Source organism: Dromiciops gliroides, chromosome 1, assembly GCF_019393635.1.
Source record: "Dromiciops gliroides isolate mDroGli1 chromosome 1, mDroGli1.pri, whole genome shotgun sequence".
NCBI lineage: Eukaryota > Metazoa > Chordata > Mammalia > Microbiotheria > Microbiotheriidae > Dromiciops > Dromiciops gliroides.
In genome coordinates, this window is record NC_057861.1 from 249581440 (window position 1) to 249605426 (window position 23987).

Sequence of the window (23987 nt, forward strand, 5' to 3'; positions counted from 1 at the left end):
CATTACTAGTGCTCCTTTCTTTCTTCTCCCCTTGCTGATTAAAATTAGAAAATATCCAACCCTTGCATCAAATAAGTGTAGTTAATTGAAATAAATCCAGATAGTATGCATGTCAAAAAATTTGTCTACTTTATGCTTTGAGTCTATTATTTCCCTGTCAGTAGATGATGTGGGTAGTATTTATTTATGATTTCTTGAAATACAGTATCCAGGCCTTCTTCTTCTTTTTAAATCATAGTTTTCAGGAACACCCATGATTTTTTTTTTTTTGCAAGGTGATGAGGGTTAAGTGACTTGCCCAGGGTCACATAGCTACTAAATGTCAAGTGTCTGAGGCCGAATTTGAACTCAAGGTCTTCCTGAATCCAGGGCTGGTGCTTTATCCACTATGCCACCTACCTGCCCCCAACACCAATGATTCTTTTTTTTTTTTTTTTTTTTTTTAGTGAGGCAATTGGGGTTAAGTGACTTGCCCAGGGTCACACAGCTAGTAAGTGTTAAGTGTCTGAGGCTGGATTTGAACTCAGGTCCTCATGACTCTAGGGCTGGTGCTCTATCCACTGCACCACCTAGCTGCCCCACCAATGATTCTTAAATAATTTCTACGTAACCTTTTTTCCAAGTCAGTTCTTTTTCATATTAGATATCTTAATTTCCCCCCCTCATTTAAAAAAATCTTTTGACTTTGCTTCATTATGTTTTGCTGCTTCATGGAGTCACTAATTTCTGTTTGGTGTATTCTAATTTTAGGGACTTTGTTATATGTGTATGGTTTACTACTTTCTCTTTAAAGCTATATTCTTTATTCTACTAATGCCTCTGGAGCTTTCATCTCACTTGTCATCTCTTTCTTCATTTCTTCTAGGCATTCATGTGGTCATTGTAAAAAATGCATTCCCCCCCCACTGAATCTCTCCTTATAGTGTGAATTTAGGGTTTTTTCTGGATCTATAGTAATTTTATAGCAGTCTGTCTATGTCTTCTTCTGCTTATTCATTACTCTAGCTTTATTTCCTGAATTAGAGGTTTGTACAAGGGTCATGCTCCACCTCATACTCTGATTTTGTTGGGAGAATAGTCTACCCTGCTTGGTCTCAGTCTGGGTCACTTGGGTTCTGGTGGTGACCTCTACCTCCAAATAGTGTGTTTACACTAATGTCTACACTAACAAGAGAGGGTTTTTGGTTCTCCTTGACCTTTGAGGTTCAGAGCACTGGATCTTCATGACCTTCTTTGGCATCTCAGGACAAATTACTAGGAACTTTGGAATTTGGGTACCTGGCCTGACCCAGTGTGAATGCTACAGGGCCTTTACTTACCACTACCATTTACTTCCAAGGTCTACACTATAGGTTTCTAACTACTCTTGGCCTTTCTTGAGGGAGTCCTCTGCTCTTGCTCCCTTCAGATAGAGCAGCTTTACAGGCTATAGTTTAATTATCTCTGGCTTGTCTTTGGTCATATTGCTAATCCATCTATAAACTCCTATTTGAGGGCTAATTGTTAGTGCTTAACCATGCCAAATAATCATGCCTCTTACTATCATCTCCAGCTGACATATAGTCTTTGCCTTTAATGTCAGTTTCCTTACAACTTTGTGCCTTGTTTTTAGGTGCTATTCCTCTGTAGGAAATAGACATGTTGGCAAACAGGTGCTCTCCATAGGGGCCAACTGTGACAGAATAGCCACAGTTCAACATGAGTTCCTCCACGCCCTGGGATTCTGGCATGAGCAGTCCCGGTCAGATCGAGATGACTACGTCATAATAATGGAGGACAGAATTCTGGAAGGTATGCTTTCCTTGTTTGTTTCCATTTTTTTTTTAAAGAACTAGAGTCAAGTAGTTGTGTCTCCTTTCAGTCATTGAGCTTTTATTAAACTCTTATTGAATGTCAAGCATTGTGCAAAGCCCTGGCAATACAAAGAAAGGCGAAAAGGTAGTCTCTGCCCTGAAGGACCTCACATTCTAATGGGGGAAACAACATACAAACAACTATTTGCATTTAAGGTATACACAGTGCAAATGGGAGGTACTCTCATAGAGAAAGTACCAGCAATAAAGGGAAAGGCCAGGTATAGAAGGTAAGATTGGAGCTGAGTCTTGAAGGCATCCAGGGAAGCCAGGAGGCTGAGATAAGAGGAATGGGGGATAGCCAGTGAAAAGGCACAGAGTCAGGAGATGGATGGTCTTGCTCAAGGAACAGCAGGAAGACCATTGACATTAGATCATCAAGTACATGGTGGGGAATAAAGAATAAGAAGATTGTAATGGTAGGAAGAGGTCAGATTAGGAAGAGTTTAAAAAGCCAAACAAAAGATTTTATGTTTGAGTCATTGGTAATAGGGAACTGAATAGATAAGAGAGAAATGTCTACTTAGTGAATCCTGAACCATTAAGAGCTGATGAGATCAGCAAGCAAGTTAGTATTGAGGGAAAAGAGCGGAGGGCTAATATGAGACCCTTGGTGGCATTCAGTGTCAGTGGTCATTATTTGGATGATAGTCTAGCAAAGGAGACCAAGAAGGACTAGTCAGATCAGCAAGAGGGGAACCAAGAGAGAAGAATGTCATGAAATCCCAAGAGGAGAGAGAATAAAAGAGATGAGGATAATCAACAACATCAATAGCTTTGAAGAAGTCAAAAAAGATCAAAATTGAGGAAAAAACCCTATTAGATTTGGAAATTAAGAGATTACTTATAACTTTGGAGAAAGTAGTTTCATTTGAATGATGAGGTCAGAATTCAGATTGTAGAGAGTGGAGAGTGAGAGAGAAGAAGATGGAGACAGAACTTATAAGACATTTAACAACAAAAGGTAGGAGTGATATAGTTTATATAGTATATTCTCCTTTCCATATTTCAGTAGTTCCCTTCCCACCTTTCACTATTTTGTTCCAAGGATTCCACTTCTGTTACCATCTCTTATTAGTTTCTTTCAGTCAAACCTTCCTTTCACTGGCTAGGTACTAAGTGGGAAAGACTCCTCTTTCCCACTGAGATATTAGAATGGGCTTTGGAGCTAGAGGATGGATCTCATTGTCACCACTTCTGGGGCTGGTTCACCTTCATTCCTGAGTATCTTGGGGCTTAAACTAGCTTTGCTGTCACTCAATGACTTGTGGTATTGACCAAATAGAACTTTCTTTTAGGGGCCAAAAATGATGTTTAAGACTTGAAGTATTATTAAAGTCAACATATGCTCATGACACTATGATCCTAGGTTTTTCATAAAATTATTATATATATATATTTTAGTCAGGAGCTATGATTTCATGATAGTGGGGAAATCCATCTACCAGTGCAGATCAGCAACTTGCCTATAACTGATTGTCTTAGAGAGTTGCCAGGGGTCACTGAGATTTTAAGGGACTTGTCCATTGATATATAACTCCCCAGTGTCAGAGGTAAGACTTGAACCCAGGTCTTTCTGATCCCAAGATCAGGACTCTGTTTTTGGGTTATGGCATGAATTATGAAGATACAATAAGAATCACAAAACTTCAGAACTAGAAATGACCTGAGAGTGGTAGTGATAGAATGGAAAGATCATTGGTTTGGGGAGTTAAATGACTTAGGTTCGAATTCTAGCTCTGCCATTTTATGGCTGAATGATATTCAATGGGTTGAAGTAGAGGATCACTGAGGTCCCTTCCAAACCTCTAATTCTGTGATCTCCAACAGTCATTTAACTTCACTGAACTTTAGTTTTTTGATGATGAAGTGGGCATATGTATTGTACTGTGTACCACTGGGCCATGGAGGATCAAATGAAATAATGTATTAAAAGTCTCCTGTAATTGTAAAGTACAATACAGATATCAGTTCTTTAGTCTCAGAATGTATCCATATTATGTACTTTACTTTTATTTTAAAAATAGATTTTATTATAAACAGTCTTTCTTTCCTCCCTTCTTTCCTTCCTTCCTCCCTCCCACCCTTCTTTCCTTCCCCTCTTCTTTCTTTCCTCCTTTCCCTCCTCTCTTCCTCCTTCCCTTCTTCCCTCCCTTCCTTTCTTTCTTTCATAATTATCAATGCACCCTCACAACTTTTACTATTTTCACAACACTTCAGTCAATCAACAAACATATATTGATCATCTATTATATGCCAAGCACTGTGGAAACAAAGCAAAGAAAAAGACAGTCTCTGCCCTTAAGGAGCTCCAGTCAAAACCCCACCTTGCTAATAAATAGGTATAGCCAAGCAAAACACATTTATGTTGTATTGCATATGAAGTGTGTGTGCATACTTTAAAATGTGCTTTGAAATGTCATGCCATATATAGTACTATGCAACACAGTACACTGGGTAGGGTGTGGGCCTGGGAGTCAGGAAGGCCTGAATTCATGATCAGCCTCTGACACATACTGGTTCCATGAACAAGGGCTAGTCATTGAGTAATTCTGTAAGGATGTAAGTTAGACCAGGGCTTTTTTTTTTTTTTTTTTTTTTTTAGTGAGGCAATTGGGGTTAAATGACTTGCCCAGGGTCACACAGCTAGTAAGTGTTAAGTGTCTGAGGCCGGATTTGAACTCAGGTACTCCTGACTCCAGGGCTGGTGCTCTATCCACTGCACCATCTAGCTGCCCCGAGACCAGGGCTTTCTAAACTTTTTCCACTCATGGCCCCTTTTTGCCTGAGAATTTTTTACATGGCCCTGAGTATATAGGTTATGTGACCCCCATATGGGGTCATGATCCATAGTTTAAGAAGCTTTGAGTTAGATTTAGGCTGCTGAACTGCACTGATGTGAAGAGTTTTCTGACGGGGAACACCTCACATTGTTGAGATCAAAGATATGTATTTAACAGAACTATGTAAGAGCTGCCTTGCATTTGCTATAGGATAACCTAAGGTTCTTAAAATTTAAGCTTTAAATTTTTATATTATTTATATTTTATGTTATATTATTATTTTATTTTAGGCAGAGAGCACAATTTCAATACCTATGATGATAAAGCGTCAAACTCCCTGAATGTTCCCTATGACTACACATCTGTGATGCACTATAGCAAAACTGCCTTCCAAAATGGAACAGAACCAACAATTGTGACCAGAATCCCTGATTTCTTGGATGTGATTGGACAACGAATGGATTTCAGCGATTATGACCTTGAAAAATTGAATCGACTCTACAATTGCTGTAAGTATCCTGACCTCTGGGGAACCATGTCTGTTTTCCCCAGCTCAGTGGGGAAATGTTTCAACCTGCTTGGTTCTTGCAATTAGGAAAAATTTAGTCATAATGAAAAATAGGGAAAGAAAAATCAGAATTAAATCTACATTATAGCTACATAGTAGTAATGTTTTAGGTAGGGAGTTTGGGGCAGTGGGCTTGAAGTCAGAAAACCAAGAACCAAGCTTTGGCTTTGCTGTTTATTAACTATGTCATTTTTGGGAAGTCATTTACCTCAGTTTCCTCCCCTGTAAAATGGAGATAATATTTGTATCAGCAATCTCACATATTTATTGTAAGACCATATAAACTATAAATCACCACATAACTGTGAGCTATTATTGGACCATTTTTATTGGAATGAAATCTCGTTGGCAACTTGATTTCTATTCTATGATTTGTAGTCTTAGAGTGCTGCCTTGGGGTACTAAGAATAAATCTATGTGGGCTGCCATTATTTAGAGCTCGGGGCTCTCACTACCCAAGATTTGCTGGGTTGCTTTATCCCATTAATGCCTTCCTTCTTCCTCAATTTTGTTATATAATGAACAAAAATAGTTTTAATTATTCTAAAAGTAGAATAAAAATTCTCACCGACTAGAGTCATTCAATGGGGTTTGTCTTTTCTAGCGTCTTTCCTAACCTTTCTGGACTCATGCGATTTTGAGCTGGAAAATATCTGTGGCATGATTCAAAATTCAGAAGATAATACTGACTGGCAGAGGGTTTCACAGGTGCCTGGTGAACCTTATACTGATCAATCCTATGTGGGCAAGTGCACAGGTAATTACCATGGGTGGGACCCAATGGCTCTTGCCTTGCTTTTATCAGTAACCCCTTCAGCCTTTGTTTTTATCAGCACAATCGTGATATCCTGTATATGATGTGATCATCAAGTTAGAGCTACAGATGACCTCATAGGGCATCTAGTCCAGCCTCCTCACTTTACAAAGTTTGAGTTTACAAAGTTCACAATGTCAGAGTGACATGCTCAAAGTCAAACAGCTACCAAATGCCTGAAGCCTGATGGGAACCTAGGTCTTTCTGATTCCCAGTTCAGGAAGTTCATCTCCAATACCAGGGTGCCACACTAAAGGAAGAGGCTGAATATTTTCTAAAGGAAGAATGGGGTCTTATTTCACAGTTCTGTAAGGGTTATTAGACTTATTATCTGTTTTTAAATTCATAGGAAGTTTGGGAATGTGACTTGTTAAGAAGATTAAGGTTTTCTTTACTCTCCTGTAAATATAAGATCTCACTGAGTTTGTTTTATGGTAAGGTTGAAAGAACAATGACTGACTTTAGATGGTTTTAAGTTCAAATTCTTCTACGATTTTGCTATCTATAAGTCATTTAAACTCCTTGAATCTCAGTTTCCTTATTGGTAAAATTAGGGAGTTGGACTTGATGCACTCAGAGCTCCCTTCCAGCTCTAGATTTTTGATCTTTGGTTTAGATCCTGGGCTTCTAACCTGTGCAAAGATATCTTCAGCAATTTTGCCTGTGTGTGTGTGTGTGAAAGAGAGAGAGAGAGAGAGAGAGAGAGAGAGAGAGAGAGAGAGAGAGAGAGAGATTGATTGATTAAAGTGACCATATGATTTGTTCTTGAAAAATCTTGGCAGAAGACATTTCATTTATTTACTTCATGCTTTCCTTTGCAGTTTAGTTTGGGTTAAAGTGGTCTTAAGATACCACATTGCTAATTGCAAACTTGATGTCTCTGTTATTTGTAATAAACACGCAAAATTAGATGCCAAAATTTAGGTCTGTTAAACTGGTTCATATGGTTATATCAAGACACTAAGAGAGAGAATCCTAAGACCTGAGATTCAAAGCTAGAAGAGGTCTCAGAGGCCTCCTGTTCAACCCCTTCATTTTATAGTTGAGTAATTGTAGTGCAGGAGAAGTAACTGATTTCCTCAGGGTCACAGGGGTAGTGTCTTACCTGGAATTTGAATCTTCCTCCTCTTGTTATTGAGGCAATATTCTTTCTACTGTAAAGTCACAAGTAATGACTACTTTATAAATTGTAAGCTATCCAAGGAGAAGGCCTTGGGAGCTCCCATTCTTAACCTTCTCTGGGAATGTTATCTTTGGGTGATTAGGTGAGAATATGATAAGTGAAAGAGCCAATTGCTTTTGCATGGTTGGGAAACAAGAAGTTTAGGGAAGGGGGGGGCAAGGCTAAAGCAAGTATGTGAACTCAAGTGTTTGGTTTTTTCCCCCCTTATACATGAGAATTGTTATTGCTTGCAATCAGAGATAATTTGATAAGACTTTTTTTCCTTCTACAGCTATATTGTCTCTCGCATTAGATGTGAACTCATAGAAGGCAGGAACCATATTTTATAGATCTCAGTCTTGACTTTGAACATAGCAGGTGCTGAACAAAAACCAATGAAGAAACCTATCTCTAACTAGTTGAGAAGCAAATAACCCACTCTGACTAGCCCCAAGTTCTCCCTCTGGTAACTTTTACTCAGAAGGTTGAGTAATTAGAATTATGGTGATACAATGTTAGAGCAGAGAGGAACTTTGAGAACATGCAGCAGTTTAATAAACCTGAAAATTTTTACAAATGAGAAAAACGAGGCTCAGAAAGTGAAACAATTCATGCAGTTTCGACTCCTCTGGAGCCCCTTTGCTGATTTGATGTCCCTTCTTCCTTTCTCATATTCCTAATGTGTACCCTTAGGGGCATATTCCAAGAACACCTCTTTTCGTACAATGAAGGAGAAAGGTTTGTGTTTGTGTGTAGATTTGAAAGGAGCTCCAACCTGGAGCCTAATTTTCTTTCTTTTCTTTTCTTTCTTTCTTTCTTTTTTTGGGATCCTAATTTTCAATGTGAATTTTTATGCTTCAGGAATTAAGAAACATTCCTAATCAGGACTTTATTTTTTGTTTTTGTTGATCATCTAGACTAAAGAAAATAATGGAAAAACATTAATATAAGTTAAACTTAAAAATGTGTCATATATACAGGATATTGTCCTCCCCTCTCAAAAAAAAACAACCAACAAACATTTACCAGCACACCCCTGAATCTGCCCCACTCTGGCTGCCTTGGTCGGATATAAAATGACACAATAGGCTTTTAATGTGTTGGCACTTGTGATTTTCGTTTGCCTCAGTTTCTCTTCTTGCCAAATGTGGTTAGACATGGAGCCATGTACAAGAATAGTGTTTTGCTCTTGTAAATGTCTTTTCCCCCCAAATGTGTGACTGACTAATATTTCATTTAGCACTGACTCAATGAAATAATTTTCCAAGTCTTGACTGTAGTTTAGGTTGTAGAATGAAAAAACTACTGAACTTTTTATGGTTTCACATATTAATATTGAGTACACCCACCTGTGATATTTTTTCTTGTAAAGCTAAGGTCTTCAAGTCTTTAATGTCCTCTTTGTCTTCTCCCAGGTTCTGGTTTCTTTATGCACTTTAACAGCAGCTCCGTGAACGAGGGGGGAAAGGCAATCCTGGAAAGCCGACTATTTTATCCCAAGAGAGGGTTTCAGTGTTTGCAGTTTTATTACTACAACAGCAGGAACAAAGATGACCAGCTCAAGATCTACGTCAGGGAGTACACCTCAGAACATAGTAATGGCTCTCTTACTCTGGTGGAGGAGGTAAAAGGTATGAGATTTCATCCTTGGATAATTCAGTTTGACTTTAATCTGAGATTTGTAGCCCTTTGTTTCCCTTCCTCCAACACGTCGGGGCCTTTCCTCCTTTAGAACAATGTGTTTTGGTCTTCCAGTGGTTTGAGATGCACATGGGATTAGTGTGATCAGGTCCAGGACTTTCATTTTTTATTTTGCTTTTTCTTTTCCTTGCTCACATTGCTCAGATACTAAACATCTGTTTCATTGCCTGACAGCCATTTTTTACAAATCAGAGAACAAGCACTTGACCTAAAGATCTTGTGATTAACAAGAGGCTAAAGGAGTCTTTCTAGAACTTTTACTTGGAGGGCTTGAGGCTAAATCTCAAACTGTTGCCTCTGGAGTAATTCAGGGTTCAGGATCACTGAAACCTGATGGCCTGTGGAAGCCCCTTTAGTATAGAGTGAAGCTCAGTAGTAATTGTCTTCAGCTGAGAGGAGTCTGTCTTGCTAGTCAAGCATCTTGCCAGTTTTGCCGCTTTATTTTATATTGGTCTGCACCTGTGGTTTTGCTGTTTGTAGGGGACTTCTGGTAAGGAGATCCTCCCCTCCCTCACCAATCCAAATCAGCTACCGCACTGAAATTAGAGAGTCATCTGGGGACATTTCAAGGACTTGCCCAGGGTCACTTAACAAGCCGCGTTAGAGGCAGGGCTTGAAATCAGGTGTTCCCGACTCTAAGGCTGGCTCTCTAGCTAAAATGCACTGCTGTTTCTTCTTTCTATTATTTTATAGCGGCTATTTCTGTTTACTGCTTCACTGATATGAGTTCCTTAGTTCAGTTCTTGACTGGCTAGGCCTCTGGGTGGCCTTTTTATGTTCCTTCCCTTCCTCCTCTTGGGGATGTGGTGAGAGGGCATGAGGTAAGAGGGCATGAGGTAAGAGGGCACAAGGTAAGAGGGCATAATGTGTGGTGGCATCCAAGGGAGATGGGCATAGTACACTAGCAAGGAAGGACTGGTTTTATGAAGAGTCCAAGGAAATGTTAATTGTCAAAATTAAGAAAATAAAAAATCGATTGGGCTGCCTTGGGGAGATCGTGAAGCAGATGTTGAATGAGCACTTTTTGGGGGATGTTGCAGCTAGAATTAAGGATTTGGAAAGGGGATGGTCTAGAATAACCCATATCTCCTTCCTTATTCTGTTTATAATTCTAAAGCAAAGTTTTTTTTTGTTTTTTGTTGTTCAGTCATTTCAGTTGTGTCCAACTCTTCATGACCCCTTTTGGGGATTTTCCTGGCAAAGAAAGTGGAGTGGTTTGCCATTTTCTTCTCCAGCTCATTTTACTTATGAGGAAACTGAGGGAAACAGCGTTCCGTGTTACTTATCCAGAGTAAGAGAATTCGTTAAGTGTCTAAGGCTGGATTTGAACTCAGGAAGATGAGTCTTCCTGGCTTCAAACCCTGTATTCTATTCACTGGGCCACCACATTGCCCCTATATCAAGATATCTACTTCTATATTCATAAACTTAGAGTGAGCTATGGAGCAGTGGACAGAGTTCTGAGGCTGGAGTCAGGAAGACTGGAGTTCAAATCTAACCTTAGATACTTATTAAGCATGTGACCCTGGGCCACTCTTTTAATTTCCATTTACCTCAATTTCTCAGCTGTCAAATGGGGATAATAAGAGTAGCTTCCTCTTAGGGCACATAGTAGGTGTTTAATAAATGTTTGCTTCCCCTTCCCTTGTGGCAATAGGACAGGTAAATTGCCCAAATATCAAGACATTGAGGAGAGTTTCTAGGGAGCAAGATTTCAGAAAGCAGTCTTTCTAAGGATTGGTAACAATCTGTGAATTATCACTGGGTAGCTGGTAGTAAACTTGCCAATTTCTTTTTCCTAGGAACTCACATTTCTTTTTCTTTCTTTTTTTTTTTGTTTTTTAGTGAGGCAGTTGGGGTTAAGTGACTTGCCCAGGGTCACACAGCTAGTAAGTGTTAAGTGTCTGAGGCTGGATTTGAACTCAGGTACTCTTGACTCCAGGGCCAGTGCTCTATCCACTGCGCCACCTAGCTGCCCCTGGAACTCACATTTCTAAGACTTTCAAGTTAGTAGGATCTTAGAGTCCCATACAGGCCCAAAATATAAACAAACTCATGAAATGTTTAGCTAAATTTGGACATGATGGGACTACAAAAAGAGAGCCAGGAATATTCCGATTCTATCACTAGATTTTGAAGATAATGCTGCAGGAATCAATATCATGGTGTGGTGGAAGGTGAGATGGTTTAGTGATCAGAGGATATGGGTTCAAATCATGGAACTTAGTAGCTGATAGTAAGGGTAAGCTTCCTAATCCCTGTGAGCCTTAGCTGTCTGATCTATAAAATGAATGAGTTGCCTGTAAAGTGCCTTCTAGTTCTAAATCTATACTCCTATCAGGACCTTCTTCAAAATAATCTTTGATGGGTCTGGCAGACAGAGGTAAGTACAGGGCTGGAAGGGCCATTGATCTGACTCAGTGTGATATTTAAAAAGTCTAACTTCAAATACAGTCTCAGGCACTTGCTAGCTGTGTGACCCTGGCTAAGGCATTTAAGTTCTGTCTGCCTTAGCTTCTTTATCTGCAAAATGGGAATAATAAGAACACCTGCTTCCCAGTGTTGTTGTAAAGATCAAATGAGCTATTTGTAAAGTGCTTTGCAAACAATAAAGCACTATTTAAATTTTAACTATTATTAGTATTCATTTTTATATTCTTGTAAGCAGGATAGAGGTAAAACTTGATTGCTAAATAGAGCTTCTTAATTAACCCTATAATTCTGGCAAAGTGTAGACAACTTCATAGATTACTAGAAATGTTTTTATGTATTCTCTCAGGTTATGTGATCTGTCATGAATATCAGGAAATAACATGTTTGGACCAGAGTATTGACTTTTGAAGTACCATTTGGTCATGGAGGTTATGAACTATTCTTATTTGTTGCTATATGACTTAGTAATTATCTAACTTTGAAAAGCCAACAGTTCTCTTCTATTACAGATGCCCCCATTGGGAGCTGGCACCTACATCATGTACCATTGGCAGTTACCACCAAATTCAGGGTGGTATTTGAAGGAACTCGAGGTATTGGCACACCAGCTGGTGGTCTCTCCATTGATGATATCAACCTTTCAGAAACACGCTGTCCTCATCACATTTGGAAGATAAGCAATTTCACACAGCTCAGTAACTTAAATGAACGCCTTTATAGCCCTCCTTTTTACTCACCAGTAGGCTATGCCTTTCAGGTTCAGTTAGATGTACGTGATCAGACTAATATAGGGATATATTTCTCTCTCATCTCTGGAGCCAATGATGAACAATTACAGTGGCCATGCCCATGGCAACAAGCCACAATGACACTATTGGATCAAAATCCTGATATTCGCCAGCGCATGTCCAACCAAAGAAGTGTGACTACAGATCCATTAAAGACTTTTGGTTAGTATTTTTTCTTCCTTTATTCTTTTTTTTTTTTAAAGTGAGGCAATTGGGGTTAAGTGACTTGCCCAGGGTCACACAGCTAGTAAGTGTTAAGTGTCTGAGGCCGGATTTGAACTCAGGTACTCCTGACTCCAGGGCCAGTGCTCTATCCACTGCACCACCTAGCTGCCCCTTCTTCTTTTATTCTTGACACAACACATTCTTTATAGTGGGAAGTTGGGGAGGGAGGAAGAAAGAAAAAAGCAAGGGTTGAAAGTGTCACTGATGGCTGATCAGTTATGAGGGACTGCCAGTTGGTTTGGTACAAGAGTCCAGAGTCTTTGGAGCAATGGAGATTGTGAGTGAGTATTGTGGTGATTCTGGAAAGGTTAGTGTTAAGAATTGTAGCAGCAAAAGCTCTAACAGAGAAATGTGGAATTAGAAGAGTGGTCACATGGAAAGTATGGGTTAGGACAGGACTGATGAAAAGGGTAACCACTCTCCTCAATTAATTCTTAACCTCTGATTTATGTCCCATTCCTGTTTCCTGGTTACTTCACTTTCCTGGCTACCCTAAGGTGTCCCCTAACTAACCTGGTTGCATGAGGGTTGGACATAATAGTAGTATGATTCAGTTCTTGAATAGAAGCAATCTGATTAATAGATGGTTGTTGCATGAAGAGAGTTAAGCAGGGGCAACAGGGGAAAAGGATGGTACTGGAAGAGAGGAATAAATTATAATTTAATCATTAAAAGGTTCCTAAGTATTGGTTCATACTTTGGCCATTAAGCCTCTTTTTGTAGTTCTTAAAAAGAACAATATTTAGAGGATGGACCTCTGACTTTATTGTTTTTAAATGATCTTAAAATTTTTTACCTATTTATAACATTCATTAAAAAAATTTTCAAGTATCAAATTCTTTCCTCTATTCCACCTCTCCTTCACCTATTGAGAAGGTAGGTAATATGATATCAGTTATACATGTGAAGTTATTAAAAACATTTTTGCATTAGTTATATTGTCAAAAAACCCCACAAAAAAAACAAATGAAGTAGAAAAAAAGCTATGCTTCAACCTACAATCATACTTCATCAATTCCCTCTTTGGAAGTGGATAACATTTTTCATCATGAGCCCTTTGGAATTTTCCTGGATCATTGTACTCATCAGAGTACCTAAGTCCACCACAGTTGATCATCCTTACAATACTGTTGTTACTATGTACAATGTGGCTGGTATTGTTCACTTCACTGCATTAGTTCATATAGGTCCTCTCAGGATTTTCTGAGACCATTTCCCTTAACATTTCTTATACCATTAGAGTACTCCATCACAATCATATACCGCAGTCTTTTCAGCCATTCTCCAATTGTTGGGCATCCCTTCAGTTTCCAATTCTTTGCTACCACAAAAAGAGCTGCTATAAATATTTTGCTATTTTCCCTTTTACACAAATCTCTTTGGAATACAGACCTGGAAGTGTATTGTTGGGTCAAAGGGTATGCACAGTTCTATAGCCCTTTGTACGTAGTTTCAAATTATTCTCCAGTGGTTGGACCAGTTCACAACTCTACCAACAATGCATTAGTATGCCTTATTTTCCACATCTCCTCTAGCATTTATCATTTTCATTTTCTGTCATTTTAGCCAATCTTATAGGGCTGAGGTGGGACCTCAGAGTTGTTTTAATTTGTATTTCTTTAACCAATGATGATTTAGAATATTTTTTTATGTGGCCATTGATATTTTATTCTTATGAAAATGGCCTGTTCACATTCTTTGACCATTTATCAACTGGGGAATAGCTTTAATTTTTATAATTTTGGATCATTCTCTATATATTTGAGAAATGAGGCCTTTATCAGAGAAGCTTGCTGTAAAATATTTTCTTTCTATTTATTGATTTCCTTATAATTTTGACTACATTGATTTTGTTTGCACAAATCCTTTTAAATTGCATGTGATCAACGTTATCCATTTTACTTATATTTATCTCCTACTTGGTCTTAAACTCTCCCCTTCTCTGTAGATCTGACAGATATATTTTTCCATGTTCCTCTCATTTACTTAAATCATACTTTATATCTAAATCACATATCTATTTTGACTTTATGTTGGTATACATTGTAGTATGTTGGTCTGTGCCTAGTTTCTTTCCAGCTGCTTTATAGTTTACCCTGCAATTTTTTTTTAAGTTATTTTCATCAGATAGTTTTTTAATCTCCTTTTCCATTTGGCTTTTCAAAGTGTTGACTTTTTTCTCATGACTCTCCTGCATCGCTCTCATTTCCCTTTCCATTCTTTCCTCCTTTTCTCTACATCTTCTTTCTATTTCTCCTACTTTTCCCTTTTGAGGGCTTCTATGGCCTGAGACCAGTTCATATTTTTCCTGGAAGCTTTGGATGTTGGAGCTTTGACTCTGTTATTATCTTCTTCTTCTGAGGTTGTATTGTAGTCTACCTTACCCCCAAAGAAGTTTTCGATGGTCTTCTGCTTTCTCTGCCTGCTCATCCTGGCTTACTATTTCTTGGCTTTTAACTCCTTCTTTAAGTGTGGTGCTGCTTCCAGGACACACTGTTCAAGCTACAGCATGGCCTGGGGGATGATTGGGCTTCTTCTCAGCCTGGCTGACCTCGATTTTATTTGATTTTAAACTCTCCCCTGGGGGGGGGGGGCTGCTTTGCGGCTCCACTCCTGTTCTCAGCTTCAGAGGATCCCAGGTGTTTTGGATTGAGGAGGGGCAGGCTTTAATCTCACCTGGCCTGTTCTCAGGTCCAGAGATAACCTCAGGCCTATTTACTAAGAAACCAACCAGCAAAGCTTTCTGTGGTGTGGTTCTCAGCTTCCGATGAGACTGTTCCCCTGTTCCCCTCCCCGACCTGGGTCCCCTGCCACTCAGGATTTCTTCCTGGTTGGCCGCTGAGGTGGGACAGTCGAATCCCCCAGTCCACTGGTACCCCTGCACTTACACCCCCCCCCCCCCCCCCCCCCCCCCCGCCAGCCATTCAGTCTGACCGTGTGTTTGGTTCCAGAAGACGCAGGTGCTGCTGCCGATTCAGAGGCACTGGGGCAAATTCCTCTGGCAGGTGTCTGGTGTGTGGGCCCGATTGTGGGGTTAGGCTTTATTTGTGGCCCAGCACGGGCCCCCTGAAATCTATCTATAGCTGGAGAAAACTCTCAGCCCGTATTTTTGTGTATTTTTCTGCCCCAAGGGTTCTTTTATTGTTATTTTGGGGGTTATTTTATCAGGAGCCCTTTGAGCTTAATGTCTTTCCTCTGCCCTACCCTGCAATTTTTATCAAATGATGAGTTTTTGCCCCTAAAGCTTAGATCTTTGGGTTTATCAAACATTAGATTACTATGATATTTTAATATTGTATTTTGTGTAGCTGATCTATTCCACTAATCCATCACTCTATTTCCTAGCCAAAATCAGATTGTTTTGATGATTACTGCTTTGTGATATAGTTTGAAATCTGTTAGGCTGACTTTTTTTCACTTTTTTTATTGATTCCCTTGATATTCTTGATTTTTTGTTCTTGCATATGCATTTTGTTTTTTTTCCAGCTCTTAAAAATAATTCTTTGGTACTTTGATTAGCATAACATTGAATAAGTAAATTAATTTAGGTAGAATTGGCATTTTATATTATATTGGTTTGACCTGCCCATGAGTAATTAATATTTCTGCAACTGTTTAGATTTGACTTTATTTGTGTGAAAATTATTTTGTAATTGTGTTTATATATTTCCTGGGTTTGGCTTAGCAGGTAGACTGCCAAGTTTTTTATATTGTATGCAGGTATTTTCAATGGAATTTTCTTTCTATTATTTCCTGCTAGATTTTGTTGGTATTATATAGAAATGCTGATGATTTATGTGGGTTAATTTTATATTCTGCATCTTTTCTAAAGTTGTGAAGTATTTCAAATAGCTTTTTTAGTTGACAATCTGGGATTCTCTAAGGATACCATCATTTCTTGGGGAAAAAGTGAGAGTTTTGTTTTGTCATTGCTTTTTTTATTCCTTTTTCTTGCCTTCTTGCTTTGGCTAGGTTTTCTAATACAATATTGAATAATAGTAGTTTTTATTTCCCTCTGATCTTATTGGAAAGATTTCAAGTTGATCACCACTACAGATAATCTCCCTCTTTTTTATTTTCAGGATATCCATTTTGGTGTTTAATTGGGGATTTTTAATTTGTTCTTTTTCTAAGTTTTTTTTTTTTTGCATGCCTAATTTATTAATCTTCTCTTTCCCACATATTTTGTTGTATGTGTTTATAGATAGAAAATTTCCTCTCAGGACTACTTTGGTTAAATCCCATAATTTTGTAGTTGTCTCATTGATGTCATTCTTTTTTAATGAATTTATTGATTGTTTCTATGATTTATTCTTTGATTCACCAATTCTTTAGGATTAGATTATTTATTTTCTAATTAATTTTTAATCTTTGCTTCTGATGCTTTTTATAAAATGTATTTTTTATTACATTATGGTCTGAAAAGGGTATATTTAATATATCTGCTCTTCTGCATTTGTTTGTGAGGTTTTTATGCCCTAATACATAGTCGGTTTTTGTAAAGTTTCCATATACAGCTGAGAAAAAGGTATATTCCTTTCTATTCCCATTCAATTTTCCCCAGAGGTCTACCATGTTTATAATTAAAAAATTAAAACTACTATTCATCTTCTTAATTTCTTTCTTATTTTCTTCAGGGTTAAATTTATTTTGCTCTGAGAGGTGAAAGTTGAGGTCTCCTATCAGAATATCATAGTAGTTTTCCTTGATAATTTTTTGAAATAAGATGTCTAGGCTCTTTCTTTGATCATGGTTTTCAGGTTATTTAATTAATATTAAATTATCTCTCCTTAGTCTATTGGTTCAGCTGTTTTTCTGATGAGACATTTCATACTTGCTTCTATATTTCCATTTTTACTTCATTTTATATTGTTCTTGATGTCTCATAGAGTCTTTAACTCTCACTTCCCAATTCTATTTTTTCTTTTTTCTTTGTTTTCTTTGGTATTTATTTTTCCCTAATTACATGTAAAAACAATTTTTAACATCCATTGAAAAAACTTTGAGTTCCAAATTCTCTCCCTTTATCTTCCCCCCAACCTTTTGATAAGGCAAGCAATTTAATATAGTTTATTCATGTGTAGTCATGCAAAAACATTTTCAAATTAGTCACAAAACTTCAAGAAAAATAAAGTAAAAAAAATTATGCTTCAATCTGTATTGAGACACCATCAGTTCTTTCTCTGGGGATGGATAGCATTTTTCATGCTAATTCCTTTAGAGTTGTCTTGGACTATTGTATTGCTGAGAATGACTAAGTCATTCACAACTGATCACCTTACAGTATTGCTGTTACTTTGTACACAATACGTTTCATTTTGCATAAGCTCATCTCCATCTCTCTGGGTCTCTCCAAGAGCATCCTGCTCATCGTTTCTTATAGCACAATAGTATTCCATCATAACTAGGTGCCACAATTTGTTCAGCCACTCACCAATTGATGGGCATCCTCCTCACTTCCAATTCTTTGCCACCAGAAAAAAGGTGCTATAAATATTTTTGTCCCTAAAAGTCCTTTTCCTTTTTTAAAATCTCTTTTTGGATACAGACCTAGTAATGGCATTGCTTGGTCAAAGAGTATGCATGGTTTTATAGCATATTTGAGCATATTTCTAAATTGCTCTACAGAATGGTAGAATCAGTTCACAACTCTACCAACAGTGCATTAATGTCTCATTTTCCCACATCCCCTCCCAATATTTGTTATTTTCCTTGTTTGTTCTATTAAGCAATCTAATAAATATGAGGTAGTACCCCAGAACTGTTCTGACCTGCATCTCTCCAACCAATAGTGAATTAGAGTATTTAGATAGCTTCGACTATTTCATGTGAAAACTATTCATATCCCTTGATCACCCATCAACTGGGGAATGGCTCCTAATTTTTACAAATTTGACTCAGTTCTCCACATGTTTGAGAAATGAGGACTTCATCAGTGAAACTTGTTTCAATTTTTCCCCACAATTACTATTGCTAACTGTATTTCCCTACATCCTATTCCCCACTCTGTTTATTCTATTCTCTCTCCTTTCACCCTGTCCTTCCTCAAAAGTTGTTTTGTGTTTTTTTTTTGTGGGGCAATGAGGGTTAAGTGACTTGCCCAGGTGTGTTAAGTGACTTGTCCAGGAGCCTCAAAAGTCTTTTGTTTCTTACTCACTGCCTCCCCCAGTCTGTTCTCCCTTGTCTTATTCCCTTCTCCTCCTACTTTCCTGCAGGGTAAAATAGATTTCTATACCCAATTGAGTATGTATGTTATTCCTTCTTTGAGCCAGTTCTGATGAGTGTAAGGTTAACTCATTCCCCCTTACCTCCCCCATCTTCCCCTCCACTGTATACACTTTTCTTGCTTCTTTTATATGAGCTAATTTACCCCATTCTGCCTCTGCTTTTCCCCTTTCCCCAGTGCACTCCTTCTCTCATTCCCAATTTATTTTTTCCCCCAATTTAATTTAAAAAATATCATCACTTCATATTCAACTCACATCTCTGCCCTCTATCTATATATGTATACTCCTTTCAGCTGCATGAATAATGAGAAAGTTCTTATGAATTAAAAATATCATCTTCCCATGTAGGAATGTAAGCAGTTTAACCTTTTAAAATCCCTTATGATTTCCTTTTCCTATATACCTTATTATGCTTCTCTTTAGTTTTATATTTGAAAGTCAAATTTTTATTCGGCTCTGGTCTTTTCATCAAGAATGCCTGAAAGTGGGGCAGCTAGGTGGCGCAGTGCATAGAGCACCGGCTCTGGAGTCAGGAGTGCCTGAGTTCAAATCCGGCCTCAGACACTTAACACTTACTAGCTGTGTGACCCTGGGCAAGTCACTTAACCCCAATTGCCTCACTAAAAAACCAAAAAAAAAAAAAAAAAGAATGCCTGAAAGTCTTCTTTTACATTGAATTCCATTTTCCTTCTTGAAGGACTCAGTATTGCTGGATAGGTGATTCTTCGTTGTAATCCTAGTTCCATTGCCCTCTGGAATATCATATTCCAAGCCCTCTTATCTTTTAAAGTAGAAGCTACTAAATCTTGTGTGATCCTGACTGTGGCTTTATAGTACTTGAATTTTTTTCTGGCTGCTTGCAATATTTTCTTCTTGACCTGGGAGCTCTGGAATTTGGCTATGATATTCCTGGCAGTTTTCATTTTGGGATATCTTTCAGGAGAGTGGTAGATTCTCTCAATTTATATTTTACCCACTGGTTCTAGAATATCAGGACAATTTTCTTTGATAATTTCTTGAAAGATGATATCTAGGCTCTTTTTTTTTGGATAAAGGCTTTCAGGTGGTACAATAATTTTTTCAAATTAACTCTTCTAGATCTATTTTTCAGGTCAGTTGTTTTTCCAAAGAGATATTTTACATTATCATCTTTTTTCATTCTTTTGGTTTTGTTTTATTGTTTCTTGATTTCTCATAAAGTCATTAGCTTCCATTTGCTCAATTCTAATTTGTAAGGAATTATTTTCTTCAGTGATCTTTTGTACCTCCTTTTACATTTGGTCAATTCTACTTTTTAAGGAGCTTTTACTTCAGTGAATTTTTATGCCTCTTTTTCCATTTGGCCAATACTACTTTTCAAGGCATTCTTCTCCTCTCTGCCTTTTTTTTTTTTTTTTTTAGTGAGGCAGTGGGGGTTAAGTGACTTGCCCAGGGTCACACAGCTAGTAAGTGTTAAGTGTCTGAGGCCGGATTTGAACTCAGGTACTCCTGACTCCAGGGCTGGTACTCTATCCACTGTGCCACCTAGCTGCCCCCCCGCCTTGTCTTTTTGTACCTCTTTTACCATTTGGACTGGTCTGCTTTTTAAGGTGTTATTTTCTTCTGTATTTTTTTAATGAGCTGTTGATTCTTTTTAAAAATGATTTTCTTGCATCATTCTAATTTCTCTTTCCAATTTTTCCTCCACATCTCTTACTTTATTTTCATTTTTGAGCCCTTCCATGGCCAAGTCCAATTCATAGTTTTCTTGGAAGCTTTGGATGTAATAACTTAGACTTTGTTATTTTCTTCTGAGTCTTGAATTTTTTTGTCCCCATAGTATTTTTCTATGGTCAGAATTTTTTTTCTGTTTGCTCATTTTCCCCAGCCTATTTCTTGATTTTTAGCTCTGTTAAAGTAAGGCTCTGCTTCCCGGGTGCAGAGTACACTGTCCCGATCTTCATGTGTATTGCTCAGCTTTTTGACATATAATTCTAGGGAACTGTAAGTTTTCAGTTGTTCCAAGGTGGTATAATATTAGGAGACGTGTGTTTACTGCTCTCCTGGCCTGTGTTCTGGTCTGCGAGCAACCACAAGGCCCCTTTTCTGCCCTGGATCCCTGTGATTGATCCACTGTGATTGAAAGCTTTGGTGTGATAGTGCTCCTACCTGCCCTGAGACTGCCACCCAAGACTGCAACCTGTATCAGAGTATAAGCAAATTAAGAGTCCTGCCTTAGTGCCAGCAGAAACTGCTGTATTCCACTTTTGACCAACTGTTTGACCCCCTTATCATGTGTGTGCTGAGTTCCAGAAGCAGTTGCTGATGCTGCTGATTCAGTGGTTTGCAAGGCCTGCTCCTGGTTTGCTGGGGCCTGGTTTTTGATGGCTCTGCCTGCACTGGATTGTGTTCCACTCTGTCTCCAGTACAAGAGACCTTTCCTACCAACCTTCTAAGTTGTATTTGTTTGGAAAATTATTTCACCCTGTCCTTTTGTGGGTTCTGCTACTATAGGAATTGTCTTATGGCATTATTTAAAAGTATTTTGGCAGGGGGCAGCTAGGTGGCACAGTGGATAGAGCACTGGCCCTGGATTCAGGAGGACCTGAGTTCAAATCCATACTTAGACACTTGACAACTACTAGCAATGTGACCCTGAGCAAGTCACTTAACCCTCAATGCCCTGCAAAAAAAGAAAAAATGTTTAAAAAGAAATTTTCAAAAAAAAATTAAAAAAGAAATTTGTTTAACTTCACAATTTTGCCTATACTAATACTGAACTCCATCTTCCCCAAGGTACACAAAAAATAAAAACACAGAGCCCAGCAAGTCCTAAGGTATCTACTGAAGAAATGAAAGGAAAATGTTTGCCACTTGAGTTCCTCTTTATGATCCATCTGAGGAAATTTCTGAAACCAATCCTGATGCTCAAAAAGCTACCTAGCTGATCCCTCCCCACTCCAATTTCATTTTTGGATAATCTCTTCTTCCATTTCCTACCTCCTTGACCCCTTTTGGGTTCTGTCTAATATTCTATAATTTTTGTGTGTGCGTGTGGGGGGCAATTGGGGTTAAGCTCAGGGTCACATAGCTAGTAAGTGTCAAGTGTCTGAGACCAGATTTGAACTCATATCCTTGTGAATCCAGGGCTGGTGCTTTATCCACTGTGCCACCTAGCTGCCCCTAATAGTCTATAAATTCCCTGACTTACTTGGGTCCCCTACTTTCAAGCCTCATTGGCATACTGTATTTTTCTTTTGTTGTCAGATTTCCTCAGAACTTTGTTCCACAGCAAGTAATAATCAATTAATCTGACTAACTTAATTAAACAAAATAAATTAATATATGTGAATATGTTATCATATCCATCTAGCATAAGTCCATAACCCAGCTAAAATGAGCATGTCTGCAGAAAACCCCTAAAAGCCATTGGAATCAATGGTGAGAATTACAACAGGTAAGTGGAGCAGATATTTTGGGATAGGATTTTTGGCACCTGTCCAGTTACATTGCACTGGTGATCATGAGCTCAAGCTATAGAGTAGGTCACTTCTGTCTACTATCAATTCCTTGAGCCTCAAGTATGCAGTAACAATTTCCACAGATCTGGCAGAGAAAGTATCCCAGGCTATAAGCACCATTTAGTTGCTTGATGTCCATCCTAATTTTATTCTTTGTTTGTATTTCCAACCTTACAAAAAGCGGACTTTAGTAGACATGACCTATAAATATGAATTGCTTTTTCAGATAATGATAATGAAACCTTTTTTTGGGACAAGCCCTCCAAAGTAGGAGCGATGAGCACTTTCCCTAATGGAACAACATATAGCAGAGGTCCAGGATACGGAACTAGTGCCTACATAACCCGCAAAAGGATGCAAAGCAGAGATTTTATCAAAGGAGATACTGTTTACATTCTTCTGACTGTGGAAGGTATGTCAATACAAGGTAACTCCCTTGCGGAGAATGTTTTTCATTTTTTTGGAAATAGGTGACTTACTGTGTAGTTTCTGTGTTCTATTTTCAGGTTTATGAGATGTGTTGTTACTTGAAAAGAGGAATGGGGAGTGGGTAGGCAAGAGACATTTCCAGACCATTTTGAGATGTTTATGGTGTGTATCAAATAATTTAGCTATAGCATGGTGAAGGTTCCTAGAGTAAGGAAGAATATGTCCAACTTACACAGATCTTATAACTAGTCAGCTGGGAGATAAAGCTGCATATAGGAAAGACCCCTGGTATGAGAGACTACTCCTGGACTTTAGTTTCAGCTCTACTATTAATTCTCCATCAGTAATAAATTTCTGTAGGACTCAGTCTCAGTTTCTTCATCTCCAATAATTGGACTAGATTACCTCTGATGCCTCTTTTACCCACTAAAGTTCTGTGAAATTTATTTTTGTAGCTAATTAAACTGTGTCTATTGATTATCCTGTTGAAAAGAACACACATAAAGATGGAAAGGTATTAATGTTTGTTGTAGAAATATTCAGAAGAAGGCTATATGTGTGTTTTATGATATATTTTATGTTTTAAGAGAACCTGAAACCTGAAATATAGGGAGTCTAAATCAGTAGCTTGTGACTTTGAAAAAAGATTTTGATAACTGTATTTCAGTATAATTATTTTCATTTGTAATACTTTGTGTTTTATTTTGTGCATTTTAAAAGCATTTTAAGAAATAGTGCCAAGCTTCATCAGACTGTCAAGAGCATCTGAGATGGGGCAGCTAGGCGGTGCAGTTGATAAAGCACCAGCCCTGGATTCAGGAGGACCTGAGTTCAAATCTGACCTCAGACACTTGACACTAGCTGTGTGACCTTGGGCAAGTCCTCATCGCCCCATTTAAAAAAAAGTATCTGAGACAAAAAAAGTTTAAGACCTCCTAGTCTATTAAAATTATTAAAATTACCCATAGACCAAACAATTCATTCATTTAAAAAAAATAAGTTTTATTGATACCATTTTTTACACATTTTATTTATGGAAGTTTTAATGCATAAAATATAGATATACACACATAGATATACATATATGTATATATGTGTACATATACACTCACATACACATGCACACATGCATAGTTGTTGTTTAGTCATTCAGTCAAATCTGACTACATGACTCCATGAATTTTTGTCTCTGGGATTTTCTTGGAAAAGATGCTGGGGGTGGTTTGCCATTTCCTTTTCCAGTGTGTCCCCATTTTATAGATGAGGAAAGTAAACAGGGTTAAGTGACTGACCAGGATGACACAGCTAATAAGTGTCTGAGACCACATTTGAAGTCAGATCTTTCTGACTCTAAGCTTGGTTCTCTATCTATTGTGTCACCTATGTAGGCAAGTCATTTAACCCTATTTACCTCAGTTTCTTTATCTGTAAAATGAGGGGGAAGGGTCTATCTATTATTTAAAGTCTTTGGCTCTACTGATTTTCCTGACTTAAGAGTTGATAA

At 38.1% G+C, this 23987-nt stretch overlaps 1 protein-coding gene across 1 annotated transcript in view; it reads left to right on the forward strand.

Annotated features, from left to right (window-relative positions):
• Window positions 1-23987, forward strand: part of MEP1B (meprin A subunit beta) — a 73238-nt gene that overhangs the window by 43229 nt on the left and 6022 nt on the right. Inside the window, exons 9-14 of the mRNA XM_043993728.1 lie at window positions 1613-1791; window positions 4927-5145; window positions 5809-5961; window positions 8596-8811; window positions 11824-12264; window positions 22281-22466. Of these exons, the coding sequence (XP_043849663.1) occupies window positions 1613-1791; window positions 4927-5145; window positions 5809-5961; window positions 8596-8811; window positions 11824-12264; window positions 22281-22466 (1394 nt within the window). The remainder of the gene's footprint in view (window positions 1-1612; window positions 1792-4926; window positions 5146-5808; window positions 5962-8595; window positions 8812-11823; window positions 12265-22280; window positions 22467-23987) is intronic.